Source organism: Anastrepha ludens, chromosome 4, assembly GCF_028408465.1.
Source record: "Anastrepha ludens isolate Willacy chromosome 4, idAnaLude1.1, whole genome shotgun sequence".
Taxonomy (NCBI): Eukaryota; Metazoa; Arthropoda; class Insecta; order Diptera; family Tephritidae; genus Anastrepha; species Anastrepha ludens.
This window is the reverse complement of record NC_071500.1, coordinates 99693428-99710854: the sequence shown is the minus strand read 5'-3', so window position 1 is coordinate 99710854 and position 17427 is coordinate 99693428. Positions and strand designations below refer to the sequence as shown.

Below are 17427 nucleotides of genomic sequence, written 5' to 3'. Positions count from 1 at the left end.
CCTTTTGTTCTGGTTTGTTAATGCATTTGAAGTAAAACTTTATTGTTTTAATATTTCAAGCATTTCATATTATTTGTTCTCGTACCTTTGTTTTGCCAAAGTTGTAAAAGCTTTTTTATTGCCGGCATTGCTAAAGGATATTACTAGAAAAAATAAGCGGGTTTATTTCTAAATATTTTTTGCTCTCTAGAATTGAATGAGTGCAAAAATAGCTAATGAACAGCATACATAAAAAGCAGTTCAAGTTATTGTTGTTATGAAAGCCGGGCAATTAATAACAAAAGCTGTAGAAAAAGTTGCTGAGTTGGAAGCTGAAAAGCATACGAATAAGGATGAGCTAAAAAATTGAGGATAAAGCAAGTGGTGCACTTTAACTGCATTTATGTAGTAAAGAAGTTTGGTTTCTTCATTGCAATTACTTATGCATTTGCGACGGAAACTATGATATTTACTCCGCATTAGAATCAATGGCTACTTTAAGCGAGTGAAACTTGTCCTAATGACTTGCTTGCTCTGCCTTATTGGAAATTCATATGCATAAAGAAATAATCTGCAACGAACATTTATACAAATTTTACTAATCAAAGTTCTATCATATATAGAATCTTTTTTAGTTAATGCAGGGTATATTCAGACGCAGTTTTGTTTTTAAATTTGGCGCAATTCAGTTTGGACTCTTTATGCAAAAACACCTAAATTCTTCCAACATGCCCGACGAGTGATTTCATGCCAAATGATTATTTGCCAGCTTGAATATGTCAAAAAGTAAACTATGATTTTCAAAAAAGTAGGTTTTAAAGAAAATTTGTAATTATGAGATTTATTGAAGACTGAAAATTATGGTGAAAGTTTTTTCCACTCAAATATCTTTGGAACTTTTTAACATTTTTAACAAATATAATTTGATTTTTGCAAAAAAAAATACATTACGTTTAAAAATCACTAGAGATTACTGAGTCTAAGCTATTATTAAAAAACATAAGAAAAATCTGAAGGAAGGGCGCGTGTTATGTTTTTCAGAAACTTTGAGCAAAAAGCACAATTTTTTTATAAAAAAATTCTTTAAATATATTTTATTCTTTATAAATAAACAGAGTTTTTCATAAGAATGAAAAAAACATCGAACACAACTTTTCATCGTATTTTTCAACATTGAAAAATTTTTAATATTATAAGTTTATTTTTTAAATTATTTAATTCTTTATTTTATTCCTTTTTTACTCAAACCCAAAATTAAAAAAATGTTTAGAATAATTGATGACAAAGACCAAAATATTATATTAAATGTGAACCACTTGACATGGAATCGTCGTGTAGTGTGATTTTTTGATGGGACTTCTGCAGCGACAGCTTTATTAATAAAAACTTGCTAGAGTTTTGACAAATAAGGAAGACCAGTTTAATTCCTGCCCATAAAAAATTAAGCCCTTCATAGCATTTGTTCTTCAAAGCCATTAAAAATCAAATGTATAAAATTTGCAACGTGACATTGCCGTAAAAAACTTGTTTGCTATAATTTTATTTTACGACAAAATTTATTTATTTTACAAAAAACTTATTTATTATACATGGCTTCATTAAACAAGGCCAAGGTCTCCTAAATCGCTAAAATAATACGTAATGAGAAGGATGTTAATCCTGAAATGTTAAACCATGGCTCTGGTTACATTTTTCCAAGACTAGCGGATAAAGTCGTATGCAGTAATTTTTCTCGGCATCTTCGTTACCATAGTCGGATCCTGAGTGAAACTCTAAGAAAAAAAAGTCTCAAGCTCACTAAATATTAGTATATACATATATAATAGGTCTATTTATAAGTTCGTGCGGTTTTACAACAGATGGCGTAACTTGATTATTATTCCATCGATCCATATTTCCAAACATTCATTGGAGAGCTACTGTCGTAAGGCACAAACGTCAGTATAAGTTTTTTATTTGAAGCGTAAACAACAATATTTTTACCACACTTGAAAATGTCGAATTTCGTGCCAAATAATGTGTTTTTGCGGGGAATTCTTCTTCATTATTTTAATATGAAGAAAAAAGCAGCCGAAAGTCATCGTATCTTGGTGGAAGTTTATGGTGAGCATGCTCTATCTGAGCGAACGTGCCAGAAGTGGTTTGCACGCTTTAAAAGTGGTGATTTTGGCTTGGAAGACGAAGAACGCGAGGGTGCGCCGCCAAAGTTCATGGATACCGAATTGGAGGAATTGCTCGATCAAGATCCGGCTCAAACGCAAGAAGAGGTTGCAAAAACTTTGGGAGTTGATCAATCAACCATTTCCAAACGTTTAAAAGCCATGGGAATGATCCGAAAGGTAGGCCATTGGGTGCCGTATGAATTGAAGCCAAGAGACGTTGAACGCCGTTTTATGGCATGCGAACAACTGCTTCAACGGCACAAAAGAAAGGGTTTTTTGCATCGAATTGTGACTGGCGATGAAAAGTGGGTCCATTACGACAATCCAAAACGTCGGGCAACGTATGGATACCCTGGCCATGCTTCAACATCGACGTCGGCGCAGAATATTCATGGCCTGAAGGTTATGCTGTGTATCTGGTGGGACCAGCTGAGTGTTGTGTATTATGAGCTACTGAAACCGAATGAAACGATTACGGGGGATGTCTACCGACGACAATTGATGCGTTTGAGCCGAGCACTGCGAGAAAAACGGCCGCAATACGCCGATAGACACGACAAAGTTATTTTGCAACATGACAATGCTCGGCCACATGTTGCACAAGTGGTCAAAACATACTTAGAAACGCTCAAATGGGATGTCCTACCCCACCCGCCGTATAGTCCAGACCTTGCGCCATCCGATTACTATCTCTTCCGATCGATGCAACATGGCCTGGCTGACCAGCACTTCCGTAATTACGATGAAGTCAAAAAATGGATCGATTCGTGGATTGCGGCAAAACCGACCGAATTTTTCACAAAGGGAATCCGTGAATTGCCAGAAAGATGGGAAAAAGTAGTAGTAAGCGATGGACAATATTTTGAATATTAAATTTGTAACCATTTTACGTCAATAAAGTTTCAAATTTCGAAAAAAACCGCACGAACTTATTCATAGTCCTCATAGTCATATATATAATTGGCGCATACACCCTTTTTGGTTGTTTGGCAGAGCTCCTTCTCCTATTTGTGGTGTGCGTCTTGATGTTGCTTGGAGGGCAAAAAGTTGTACTTGATCAGTTCTATAAGAGTGTGAGGCATCAAATGGGTTCCAGATAATAGAATCATATCCCACTTGGGATATATTGAAATATTTAAAATTTCTAATTTTCATCAAAATCTTAAATTTGTATAAACAATTTTTTTTTAAAGAAATTCGGTAAGTATATACAGGGTGGCGCACGAATCGTGCTACAAAAACAAAACGTAATAACTTTTTTTCTAATCAATGTATTTAACTTTTTGTTTTTTTATTGTATAGATAATTCAATTTTATTTTATGTAACTAATTAGTTTTGAAAATAATAGAACGTAAATGACCTCCATGCTCATTCACGCATATGCGACACCTGATGAGAAAATTGTTCATTGCGCACTGAAGGGTTGAAGTCGGGATCACCTCAATTATTGTTGTGATGGACTGCTTCAATTCAGTCAAATTACTTGGTTTTGCTTTATACACCTCTTGTTTGAGATAACCCCATAAAAAGAAATCTGGTGCAGTGAGGTCAGGTGACCTTGGGGGCCAGCGGAAAGTGGAATTTCTGGATATCAATTAATTTCTAAATTTTCGTTGGAGCTCCTCCATAACCGGTCTGGCTATATGTGCAGTTGCTCCATCTTGCTGGATAAAAGAACTCCTTCAACATGCAAATAACGGTCCCCATTTACAGTCGCTGTTACACCGTTTTCTTCGAAGAAGTATGGCCCGACAATGCACCTTGATGAAACTGCGCACCACACTGTGACTCGTTCTGGGTGCAGTTCCATCTCATGGAGTATTTGCGGATTTGATTGACTCCATATACGGCAATTTTGCTTGTTTACATTGCCGTTTAGATCAAAATGGGCCTCATCAGACATAAACAAGCAATTTATGAAGTTGTTGTCTTCTTCGGCCATTTCAATAATTTTTTGGCAAAATTCCAGGCGAATAGGCAAATCCAGAGGGTTTAATTTGCTTGTGATTTGAACTTTGTACGGAAACAAGTTTAAGTCATCATGAACTATCCGCTGCAATGACCGTCTGCTAACTCCAATTTGCGCCGACAAGTTACGAGTTGAAACTCTTGGATTTGCCTGAATTGACGATGCTACAGCCGCGATTGTGGCTTCGGCCCGAACATGGGGATCTCGATGGTACGGTCTGCGTGCGATGCTTCCAGATTCAGCAAACATGTTCACCAGCCTCATAATGGTCCATCTGCTCGGGGGAGTACCGCCAAACTCCCGCCTAAATTCCCTTTGGACGGAAATGATGGACTGCAAAGCATGGTACCGCTGCACTATCCAAATCCTCTTTTCGGTATCCCAAGCCTCCATTTTTTGTAAATCTAAATACTAATCTGCAAAATAAAAAAAAAAAGCCGATTACTCACACAGAAAAAAGTTATTACGTTTTGTTTTTGTAGCACGATTCGTATATATAATTGGCGCATACACCCTTTTTGGGTGTTTGGCCGAGCTCCTCCTCCTATTTGTGGTGTGCGTCTTGATGTTGTTCCACAAATGGAGGGACCTACAGTTTCAAGCCGACTCCGAACGGCAGATATTTTTATGAGGAGTTTTTTCATAGCAGAAATACACTCGGAGGTTTGCCATTGCCTGCCGGGGAGCGACCGCTATTAGAAAAATGTTTTTCTTAATTTGGTGTTTCACCGAGATTCGAACCGACGTTCTCCCTGTGAATTCCGAATGGTAGTCACGCACAGCGGCCGCCATAATTTCATAGTCTATTCAATTTTAGTACCATAAATTACAAGTTTAAAATTACTCAAACTTTCGTTGATTTTTGATAATTTTTTTTCTGACTGATGATGCGCATTTTCTCCCTACAACAAATGTATGACATTTTTTTGCAAATTACAGTAAAATTTAGTTTGCCTATAAAATTGCATACCACAATTTTTTTTTCAAATTCTGATTAAAGTTCGTAAGTTCATATACCTTCTGCTCAAATATGAACGAGACTAATTTAAAACACAAACGGTTAATATTGTTCAATTTTTATTTTATCTCCTTCAAAGTACATATAAATTCTCTACTAAGTTTGAAACTTTCATTTATAGAGGGTGGTTAAATTATAAAGGCCGATATTTAGTGTGAACCACACCGAAACGTCAAGCTTTTTTCAGCATTTCATTTAACATTTTTCAATTTCAGACTAACTCAACTTGAACCATGGAAAGATAATACATAATCGAGCAACGTGTTAAAGTTATTTAGGCTTATTATTAAAACCGGCATTCAAATCAAAATGCATATCGCGCACATTTTCACCTCAATGGATTCGTCAATAAGCAGAATAGCCGCATTTGGGCGAATGATAACCCAAGAGTGATTGCCGAGAAACCAATGCATCCACAAAGAGTGACTGTTTGGTGCGGTTTATGGGCCGGCGGCATCATTGGGCCGTATTTTTTCTAAAATCAGAAATGAGGCCGGTCAGGCAGTTACTGTGAATAGTGTTCGCTATCGTGAGATGATAACGAACTTTTTATGGCCCGAATTGGAAGATATGGATGTGGACGATATGTGGTTTCAACAGGACAGTGCCACTTGTCACACAGCTAACGAAACAACGGCTCTTGTCCGCGAAAAATTTGATGACCGAATAATTTCACGTCGCGACGATGTCAATTGGCCGCCAAGATCATGTGATTTGACACCGTTGGACTTCTTTCTCATGATTTATTTGAAAGAAAAGGTGTACGTCGATAAGCTAGCAACAACTCAAGAGCTAAAGGTTGAGCTAATTCGGCACATTAACGGCATAGAACCTCAATTATGCCTCAGCGTCATCGAAAATTTGGACCATCGGATGGAGGCGTGCCGCCGAGGCCGATATTTTATTGCACCAATTGAACCATATCAATATTATCATAGTAATAGGACTATGAATAAGTTCGTGCGGGTTTTTTTCGAAATTTGAAACTTTATTGACGTAAAATGGTTACAAATTTAATATTCAAAATATTGTCCATCGCTTACTACTACTTTTTCCCATCTTTCTGGCAATTCACGGATTCCCTTTGTGAAAAATTCGGTCGGTTTTGCCGCAATCCACGAATCGATCCATTTTTTGACTTCATCGTAATTACGGAAGTGCTGGTCAGCCAGGCCATGTTGCATCGATCGGAAGAGATAGTAATCGGATGGCGCAAGGTCTGGACTATACGGCGGATGGGGTAGGACATCCCATTTGAGCGTTTCTAAGTATGTTTTGACCACTTGTGCAACATGTGGCCGAGCATTGTCATGTTGCAAAATAACTTTGTCGTGTCTATCGGCGTATTGCGGCCGTTTTTCTCGCAGTGCTCGGCTCAAACGCATCAATTGTCGTCGGTAGACATCCCCCGTAATCGTTTCATTCGGTTTCAGTAGCTCATAATACACAACACCCAGCTGGTCCCACCAGATACACAGCATAACCTTCAGGCCATGAATATTCTGCGCCGACGTCGATGTTGAAGCATGGCCAGGGTATCCATACGTTGCCCGACGTTTTGGATTGTCGTAATGGACCCACTTTTCATCGCCAGTCACAATTCGATGCAAAAAACCCTTTCTTTTGTGCCGTTGAAGCAGTTGTTCGCATGCCATAAAACGGCGTTCAACGTCTCTTGGCTTCAATTCATACGGCACCCAATGGCCTACCTTTCGGATCATTCCCATGGCTTTTAAACGTTTGGAAATGGTTGATTGATCAACTCCCAAAGTTTTTGCAACCTCTTCTTGCGTTTGAGCCGGATCTTGATCGAGCAATTCCTCCAATTCGGTATCCATGAACTTTGGCGGCGCACCCTCGCGTTCTTCGTCTTCCAAGCCAAAATCACCACTTTTAAAGCGTGCAAACCACTTCTGGCACGTTCGCTCAGATAGAGCGTGCTCACCATAAACTTCCACCAAGATACGATGACTTTCGGCTGCTTTTTTCTTCATATTAAAATAATGAAGAAGAATTCCCCGCAAAAACACATTATTTGGCACGAAATTCGACATTTTCAAGTGTGGTAAAAATATTGTTGTTTACGCTTCAAATAAAAAACTTATACTGACGTTTGTGCCTTACGACAGTAGCTCTCCAATGAATGTTTGGAAATGTGGATCGATGGAATAATAATCAAGTTACGCCATCTGTTGTAAAACCGCACGAACTTATTCATAGTCCTATGAGAAGCTTTTTCATGGCAGAAATACACTCGGAGGTTTGCCATTGCCTGCCTAGGGGCGAGCGCTATTAGAAAAATGTTTTTCCTAATTTTGGTGTTTCCACCGGGACTCGAACTTACGTTCTCTCTGTGAATGCCGAATGGTAGTCACGCACCAACCCATTCGGCTACGGCGGCCGGCAACTTTTAATTTATAGGAAGTTAGACCTGATTCACCCAGTGGAATACTTAGATAAATTTTAGTGGTGTTGGAAAGCAGAGACAAATTTTTCGCGCCTTGAGTTTATAACTCAAGCTAACTCTCTTCTTTCTTGCTTCTACATGTGGTAGCCAAAGTTATTTTTCACAACCTCCCTTCCTTGTCTGTCTAGTTCACAAGTGTCGCCATTTGCAAGAATTGTAGATATTCCGATAGGGTGATTAATTTTGCGCCACCCTGCATAATACTCTCTTTTTGTTATTAGTTTTTTATTCCATTTAGCCAAATCTATTTCTGTTTATCAAATTATGTTGCCTTGTGAAATCTTCAATACATATTTTTGTTAGTTTTACATTCAGCTCAAGCTGTACTCTGTGCAGGCCTAATTCAATTATACTACTAAGTTTATCTTCAAACTGATTACTGCACACATTTTGGGACTTTAAGAGTTATCCACAAAAAATGTAATATGTGCGGTAAACTATAGATCTTATATGCGAGGGCAACATACCCAGTCTTGCATTGTAGCACCAAATTGAAACTAAATTTTAAAACATTTTAAAGCTCAAACTACTATATTTTCAATAAGCAGTCTTAAATACTTATATCCAGAAGATATCCAGTTTTACTTGCATATTTGTATTAGTCTTATTGAGGATTTGTGTTTTATAATAACTACTGATCTGTCTGTATATTTACAATAGGCCTATGATAATTGTCTTTGCCCAGTCATATGCCATTTTTGAGGTGATTACCGCTTATTGGAGTGCTTTAAAGCCGCTCCCATTCGAATTGATTGTTTGATTCCCACCCCTATTCTGCCATCTTCAAATTTGGACCCAGCAGTTAACCTTTCCTGAGTGCCCGGTGTGAAGTTAATATAATTATTTTTTCAAGCCGCACGTTCATAAATAACAACTCAAACGAGCTTCTTCGTCAACTAAATTGGGAAGCGCTGGTATACGTAGAGCACACCCGTCAGTGGGGCATGTTTTCATTGCTCCTGTTAAACCGATGTAGGCAATTTGGAGCAATTTGTTAAGTTCTTTTACCGTTTTTCGTTCTTTAACTTTAGGCTAGCATGCTACAGAACAGTAAGGGAATATGGGTTTAAAAACTGTGGTGAATGTCCAGTTAGTTATCTAGGTCTCAGTCCCCAAGTTTTCCAAAAAGCCTTATGCAAGCAAATAATGTTTTTGTGGCTTTTGCAAAACTGATCAAATTAGAAATATGGAAACTTGCCAAGATAGTTCGCTTCATTCAAGAAATGTTGAAGAGTTTATTCATTCAGGATAGCACATTTGAGGCTTATGTTTCTTTTTCTAGTAAACAGCACTAGCGCAGCTTTCGATGGGTTAAAGAGAGCCCTTTGTCGGTGCACCATTTGTTTATTGTGCTAAGGGCTTGTCGTATGCGGTTCGAGATGGTTTCCTCATGCAAGCCTAGTATGTATACTACCAGATAATCAGGCCTTGATATAGTTTATTGTTCCTCCTTATTCTGCACTGATTGTGCCAGATCCGAGCATCGATATATTAGGTACGTCAGAGAGGACATTCTTGTTTGCCTCATGGGATTAATTATTGAAAGCTACCGAGATGTCAATAAAAGCGCAGAGTGTGATTTGTTTAGACTCAAAATCTTCCTTATAAAAAGGTCTTCCTTTTAATTCTGTAAATAGAATATAATTGCGATTTAACTGTCATATTTTCTCGATATGTTTATTTATCTGTTCATTAGTTTGTATTTCTCTTTAGAAACCAAGTTATAGAATCTTACATCTACGTTTAACTTTTGACTTACTGGCTTTATATATCTGACTGCTAGTGTTTAGTTTTAAACATACATTCTAAAGGGTGGTTAAGCTTCAAGGGCCGGTGTTGATTTTGAATAAAATACTATTTTTTTAGGAAATTATTCGCGCTTCTCTTTATTATGATAATATTGGTATGGCTCAATTACGTATTGTAAAATATTGGCCAAACGGCCACCACTGCCTCGACGGCACACCTCCATCCGGTAGTCCAAATTTTCGATGACGCTGAGGCATGATTGGATTATATGCCATTAATGTGCCGAATTATCTCATCCTTTAGCACCTGAATTGTTGCTGGCTTACCGACGTACACCTTTTCTTTCAAATAATCCCAAAGAAAGAAGTCCAACGGTGTCGAATCACATGATCTTGGCGGCCAATTGACATTGCCGCGACGTGAGATTATTCGGCCATCAAATATTTTGCGCAAAAGAGTCATTGTTTCGTTAGCTGTGTGACAAGTGGCACCATCCTGTTGAACCGCATATCACCTACATCCATATCTTCCAATTCGGGCCATAAAAAGTTTGTTATTATCGCACGACAGCGAACACTATTCACAGTAACTGCCTGACCGGCCTCATTTTGGAAAAAATACGGCCCAATGATGCCGTCGGCCCATAAACCGCACCAAACAATCACTCTTTGTGGGTGCATTGGTTTTTCGGCAATCATTCTTGATTGTCATTCGCCCAAATGCGGAAATTCTAGTCAGAATTCATAGACGAATCCACTGAGGTGAAAATGTGACTCATCACTGAAGATGATTTTCTTCGAAAATTGGCCTGAAAGCCTGAATAACTTTAACTCGTTGCTCGATTGTGTATCTTTCCATGGTTAATATTGAACTAGTCTGAGATTGAAAAATGTTGCATGAAGTGCAGAAAAAAACTTGACGTTTAGGTGTGGTTCACATTCGTCATCGGCCTTTAAAATTGAACCACCCTTTACAATACTGGAATTCAACTTTTACATTTGGAACTTTCTTTCGGATGTATTATAAAAGACTTAAAGTTTTAAATTACTCCCATATATCTTAGATAATCAGAATAAAGTAAAATAAAAATAAATTAAAAAAGTTTATTTTTGTCGCAAGGTGCTACAAAGCAATGCTACCCAGAGTTAACTAAATTCTTCCAGATTATTCGGGCATACCAAGCAATCGTGCAATAAGCGGATATTTGCATTTTTTTAACAAATGTAGAAAAGTATTTACTTAAATTTCATCTTTTTACCTTTTGTTCATTCGCATTTTTATTTATAATTTTAAGATTTTTATTTGCGAAACTTTTTTCAATTTTGCGGTTTTTCATATTACTTCTCCTGCCAACACTCAAAGACTTGATATTAATAGACTTTTGTAAAGTTCTCTTAAACACTTAGGCAGTTATTGTTTTACATCACTTTTTACAACTTCTCTATCTTCCCTCTCTTAACGCACTTCGACTTTTTTACTACCTTCAAACTTTTTGCACCAATCTTACTTTTTACTCACTCACTTGCTAAGCACTTTATATTTTTTACAACTTTGTTAGCTGTTGCTATGCTGCTGGTTAGTAGCAGATTTGTGGTTTGCTGCCACAAACTTTTGTTTTTGTTGAATGATAGGCACTTGAACGCGTCATAAAGAAGCTTTCTAAAATTCTTGAAATAGAATTAATAGCACTTGCAATGGAAATAATCTCAGTGATACTAAAGGATGGTCTCAAAGGAATATTTTTTTATATTTCAAATGAGAGATTCACATTTCATGAGGAAGCTATTGATTGTAGACTATGAATGCATTGGCTCACACAAATTCTATGAATAAAAAGTAGAATTATATGAAACTATGTAGTAGAAGTTAGTGCAGGAAATTTGAACAAATATATGAGAAGAAAAAATCGTCACACACCAACTCTTTTCTGGACTTCACAGCCGCTTTCGACCACATGAAACTCGCATACGAGTACTTGCCGCGATGACAAAACTTAGTAAATTAAAGGCAATATGAAAATTAATGTTGCGTACTACCATCAACTCTAATAGAAATTAGTTAGTATTAATATCAATGCTGATTGCTTGAGCTGTTTGATACACAGTGATTCGCCATTGTGTCATGCATTTATGTCTCTCATGCTTGCAAGATGCTGAATTTCTTCAAAAAAATACTGAATTTCTTATTTATAATTTTATAAACAATTTTCACCTTTTCTATCTCCTTGCAGATTTACCCTCTACATCGTCCTCCCTGCATTCCACATATCACAGCAGTAAATACAATAAAAATTGTACAGACGATGAGACAATAGTGATAGAGCCTGGTTGCGAAATCACCAATAAACGTTGCCAATGCTGGCCAACATTACGACTGTGTCGCTCAAACGCCATCGACGATACGGACGCACCGGCGACGACAGATATACGATGGCACTTCAAAACATTAGAGGTGAGTGAATGGAAAGAATTTCATTTTGTTACCCAGTGTTGCAAATTTCCACTAGTATAATGAACTTGAAAAAATCGATGTGCGCGCAATGCTAAAGCTGATTTGTGTTAAAGCTACGCAGTTAATCTCAACCAGGTGACAAGTGTTGAAAAAATAAAATATTTTTTAATACAAAGGGATTTCAGAGTAGCATAGACATTGCTTGGATATACCTTCTCTGGTCTTTTGGTCTAATATACATATATTTTTTTATAGGAAAAATATGCATTAATCTTAGTGTTTGAATTTTAATCACAAAAAGTAGTGTGCAAATTTGTTCGTGAAAGTTTTTCCAGTGAAAAAAGCAAATTATTGCTTTTTCTTTATCGCATAGGTATGGTACTGAGCACAAACTCACAAGATAATATTGTCATTGCGCCATTTAGGTAGAGAGAATTTCTCCGTGGGTAGCGCAGTGATCGAGATATCTCTAAAAATCGAGTTAAACTCACGTTCGAAACATATATTTGTAACATGAAGAGAAATCTTTCTTAAAAATTTACTCGCTAGGTGGCGCTGGGGTCAAAATAGCTCTAAAAATTGTAATTATAGTCCGATTAATCTCAAATTCGAAGGACATATTTGTTACATGAAGGCAAATTTTTTTTGCATTCATTCATTTCATTTTCTTAAAAATTTACTCGCTAGGTGGCGCTGGGGTCAACATAGCTCTAAAAATTGTATTTATGGTCCGTTTGAACTCACGTTCGAAACATATATTTGTTACACGAAGTGAAAATTTTCTTCAAAATTTACTCGCTAGGTGGCACTGGTGTCAACATGGCTCTAAAAATCTCATTTATGGTCCGATTAGTCTCAAATTCGAAGCACATATTTGTTACATGAAGGCAAACTTTTTTTTATTCATTCATTTCATTTTCTTAAAATTTTACTCGCTAGGTGGCGCTGGGGTCTACATAGCTCTAAAAATCGTATTTATGGTCCGATTGAACTCACGTTCGAAACATATATTTGTCTCACGAAGGGAAAATGTTCTTCAAAATTTACTCGCTAGGTGGCGCTGAGGTCCACATGGTTCTAAAAATCGTATTTATGGTCCAATCAAGCTCAAATTCGAAACATTTAGTAGTTACATGAAGGGAAACATATTTTTCAAAATTCATTGGAAGTAAATAAATAAAATATTTTATCACACAACGCTCCTGCGAAAGATGCACGGGTTTACTGCCACTATTAAAAAGAGGCTTTACGCAATAAAACTAATTTTATAACAATTTTAATTTTCTTTAACTATTTATTTACTAATTTTTTAAATTTATATACGAAACTTTACTACATATTGTAAATTTTAACCATCTGATCAATTTAAAATTTATTGGTGAAACCGGGCATCAGTTTGACAATTAGAGAGTTAAGTGAGTTCGAAAGTTTAGCTGGTACTCAAAATTGAAAAAATTCGACAAATCTTTATCGGCTCGACTCTTAGTCTTCTGCGGGCATGAATTATGAAATCATAGAGGAAGTTTCTTTAGAATAACGGTCGCCATTTAGCAGGTTACAACAAATCTCAAAGTGTATTTCTACCATAAAAAACATTCGTCCTTTGGTGGTAGCATATAATTGTAGGTCCTTCCATTTATAGGGCAACAACAAAAATCACAAACAACAAATTCGAAAGTAAATGCTTAATTTCATAACTTCAAAATTCATCCCTTCAGATATTATTCAACTCCAGCCATTGATAAACGAGTATCTCACTTGTTACAGCAAACCTGCATCATATTTTATGCTACCTAGTACATCAGTCGAAAGCCATTTAAGCTACAAGTCCCACAATATTTACTCTCGCAAAAGTACTTTCAGTATTTATTAGTAAATTAAAATGAGGAATCAAATGGGATCAAAAACTTATCGCGTTAACGCTACACCACACACTCATGTGCTCTATTCAATGACTGTTTCTGGCACAGGTTTTTGATGAAGCTCCTCCCACAAACACTCTCAGTTCGCTGAAATTACATTTTCGTTTCTAAATTTTCAAAAATCTGATTTCAAAGGCTGCGCCGTACACGTGTGAAGTAAAATTAGAAATGCAATAATATACAGGTCGCTGAATAAATGCAACAACAACAACTAACTAACATACGGGGTCATCCAGGCAGTGAAAAACCAAACTGCTCAGCAGGCACTCTGGTTCATTATCTGGTATTTGAGGAAGACTCTTTACTAGTTCAAGAGTGACTAGACACGTATTACTTGCAATGACTAATTAGAGCAGGATGTAATGCAGATATTTTTCTATTTTTTTCTTAGAGTACTTCAAATATTAAGGATGTTTGCAATGAGAAGTAGGCGAACATAAATTTTAAACAAGTGAAAATGGTTCGGGAGTGACTGGGCTTGTACTGAGTGCAAACTGGCTGCTTAGAAGAGTATGTAAAACATATGTTATTTTATTCTTATCCAAGAATGCTTCGAATGTTACAAATCCAAGTAATGAGAATTAGACGGATGCAAATGTTAATGGACTCAAGCACCTGGCATACTAGTTCGAGAGTAACTAGTATTGCACTAGTTACAAAATTATCAGTTACGAGTGCATATTAATGTTAATGGACATTTATAAAAAAAAAACACCTATCGCACCAGTTCGAGAGGAACTAGTTTTTCACTAGTTACAAAACGACCAGTTACATGTGCATGCAAAACAAATATTTTTCAGCTAAGTTTATTGTTTTTTATTGATGTTTTACTTGTAATATTTAAAAATTTTTTTTTTATAATTTATTTAAAAATTTACCAATTAATTAATTTTTATTTATATTAGGCCGAACTACATATTTTAAGAAAAATGTTGTCTAAAATTTTAATTTATAGGTCAATATTTATGAATCATCAATTTCAATGCAGTATTCCAACCATTTTTTTTTTTTTTGTTTTTGTTCATTTTAATATAGTTAACTTTTCAACTCGGTCAAAACTAATGATTTTCCCACAAATTCGACAAGTCTTTATTGGGTCAAATATAAACTAGTTCAATAATTAGTATGATGCTGATGGTATCACGCTACTGAATAGATTGTAAAGGATAACAAACGTTTTTTTTTTTTTAGATACAAAGCAAACTCGGGGCAAGGTGGCTCAAAGCTGGTAGGTTTGATGGTTTGGTTGACTGGTAGGTGTGCACACATTGGAAGGTAATCGGTTTATGTATGTGTGCTTGTGCCTGCGAATAAGTGTGCATATATGCATGTATGTGTATATAGTACACATATCTATGCTTATAAATCAGCAAAATCAGCACCAGCATCATCAAAGCAGGTTTTGCGTGGTCTCCAGTTTGTGGAGAGTTGACTGGCTTCGATTATGTCAGCAACGAATATGTTGTAGTTTTTATTGTGGCCTTTCGTTATTTTAGCGCTTTTATCCTGGCATAAAATCGATTGCATTATACACATTTCATTCTCCAGCACACATGCCCCACCACCTTAGGGTGGTTCAACATTTTTTCTATACACATTTTTTTTCAAAAATATTTTTTTTTTATATTCATATGCCGCCCACTCGTTGAAAAAATGCCACCCAAGATTAAAGAAAACAAATTTAGAGAACATTTTTTTTTTCATTATATAAAATTAGATTAAGTCGGATAAGGCACACTGCTTCTGAAACAAATCCACTCACATTTTAATGTACAGTAGATAATTTCTTAGACCGATTCCCATATTCCATACAGATATTTTTTCATTCAATCTTACCTTCCAGTGAGATGGCGTCTGAACTATCTGGGTCTTCGAAGAAGGAAGCGTAATTCTCACGCACTTTCCCAAATTTTCAAAGGCATTCTTCGATGAGTGAAGTATTCGCACAATAATTGCTTTATTAGCTTTACCACTTCCTTAATTCCTTCCTCCGACAGTGAATTGATCAATTTTGAAATAGTATTCTGATGCATTAATTTTTGAGCCTTCATTCATTTTCGCATCAATTTGGTAGATAGAGAATATATATATATATATATATATATAATTGGCGCATACACCCTTTTTGGGTGTTTGGCCGAGTTCCTCCTTTTATTTGTGACATGCGTCTTGATGTTGTTCCACAAATGGAGGACCCTACAGTTTCAAGCCGACTTCGAACGGCAGATATTTTTATGAGGAGCTTTTTCATGGCAGAAATACACTCGGAGGTTTGCCATTGCTTGCCGAGGGGCGACCGCTATTAGAAAAAAATTTTCCTGCATTTTCGGTTTTCACCGAGATTCGAACCAACGTAATTCCACTCATTGACTGGCACATTTCAAATTGTATATGTAGTGTTCAGTAGTTGAACGAGAATCGGCAACAGGTTGGGAAGTGAGCAAAGTTGTATTAAAAGAAACAGAGAGAAAAACTGAATTTAATGTACACAACTCTTTTTACAACAAATTACAATAAAATTTGCAAAAATAATTAAGTAACTAATTTGAACAACAACTTTTATTCAGTTTAATTGCTGAAAGACATAATGTCAATACAAAACGTTTTATTATAAAATAATAAAATCAAAAATTAAATTCTAACAGTTGAGTAGAAATTGAAACAATAAATTTTATTAAAGTATTTGGTACATTTAAAATGATTTTCTGAACGAAAAATTTTATGAAAAATGTTTCTAAATTGTTTCGAACGAGGACTCATTTTGCAGAACCCTATGTACATTGTAAAAAACAAAATTGACATAATAGATTATGTGTACAAATAAAAGTAACCTGATCAATTCCATTGCGATTCCATTTACTTCTTTCTTTATACCCATACAAAATATCTATCAAACTGATTTTGTTACCCCAAATTTTTTTAAACTTTAGAATTTTTTTTTTAACTGAAATTTATTTTCCAAATTTTAATTTTTTTCATACGCATTTAATTGTTTATTTTAATACGAATTTATTTACCAATTTTTTTCTCAAAATTTCAAACCTGTTTTCTAGCTATGTTTTTAATTGATGTTAATTAAAATTTTTTTTCAACTTCTAAAATTTTTTTTTTTCCTCAAAATATCAAATAAAATTTTTTTTAAATTTATATTTATTTATTTCTTTAGCTTGTACATGTATTTTTTCAATATTTCCATTTCTTTTTTTTTTTTTTACAATCTTTTGTTTTTAATTAAAATTTATTTTAAAACTTTTTTAACTTTTAATTTATTAATTTAGTGTGAAATATTTTTCGACTTTCTTTAAATTAAAATTTATTTTCCAAATTCCTTTTGAATTAAAATTAATTTATATCTTTTTGGCTTTAAAACTTTTTTTTCAATATATCAATTTTTTTTAATTTATATTTATTTAGAATATTTTTTTAACCTTTGCATGTAGTTTTTCAATATTTCAATTTTATTTAATCTGTTTCTTCAATCTTTTTTTTAATTCAAATTTACTTTCCAACTATCCAAATTTATTAATTAATTTTTTAACTTTTTAATTTATTAATTGAGTGTCAAATATATTTCCACATTTTTTATATTAAAATTTATTTTTCAATTTCTTTTTTAATAAAAATTAATGTTTATTTTTTTTTGCCTTACCATTAATTTTTATTTCTTAAAAAAATAAATTTTTTTTATTTATATTTATTTAGAAATTTT

The 17427-nt window shown here is 35.1% G+C and overlaps 1 protein-coding gene across 2 annotated transcripts in view; it reads left to right on the top strand.

The window, feature by feature from the left end:
- LOC128860352 (cysteine-rich motor neuron 1 protein) overlaps positions 1–17427 on the top strand; it is a 258225-nt gene that overhangs the window by 147649 nt on the left and 93149 nt on the right. For both annotated transcript variants that reach the window (XM_054097831.1, XM_054097832.1), the window contains one exon: positions 11576–11796. In XM_054097831.1, coding sequence (XP_053953806.1) covers positions 11576–11796 — 221 coding nt within the window. The remainder of the gene's footprint in view (positions 1–11575; positions 11797–17427) is intronic.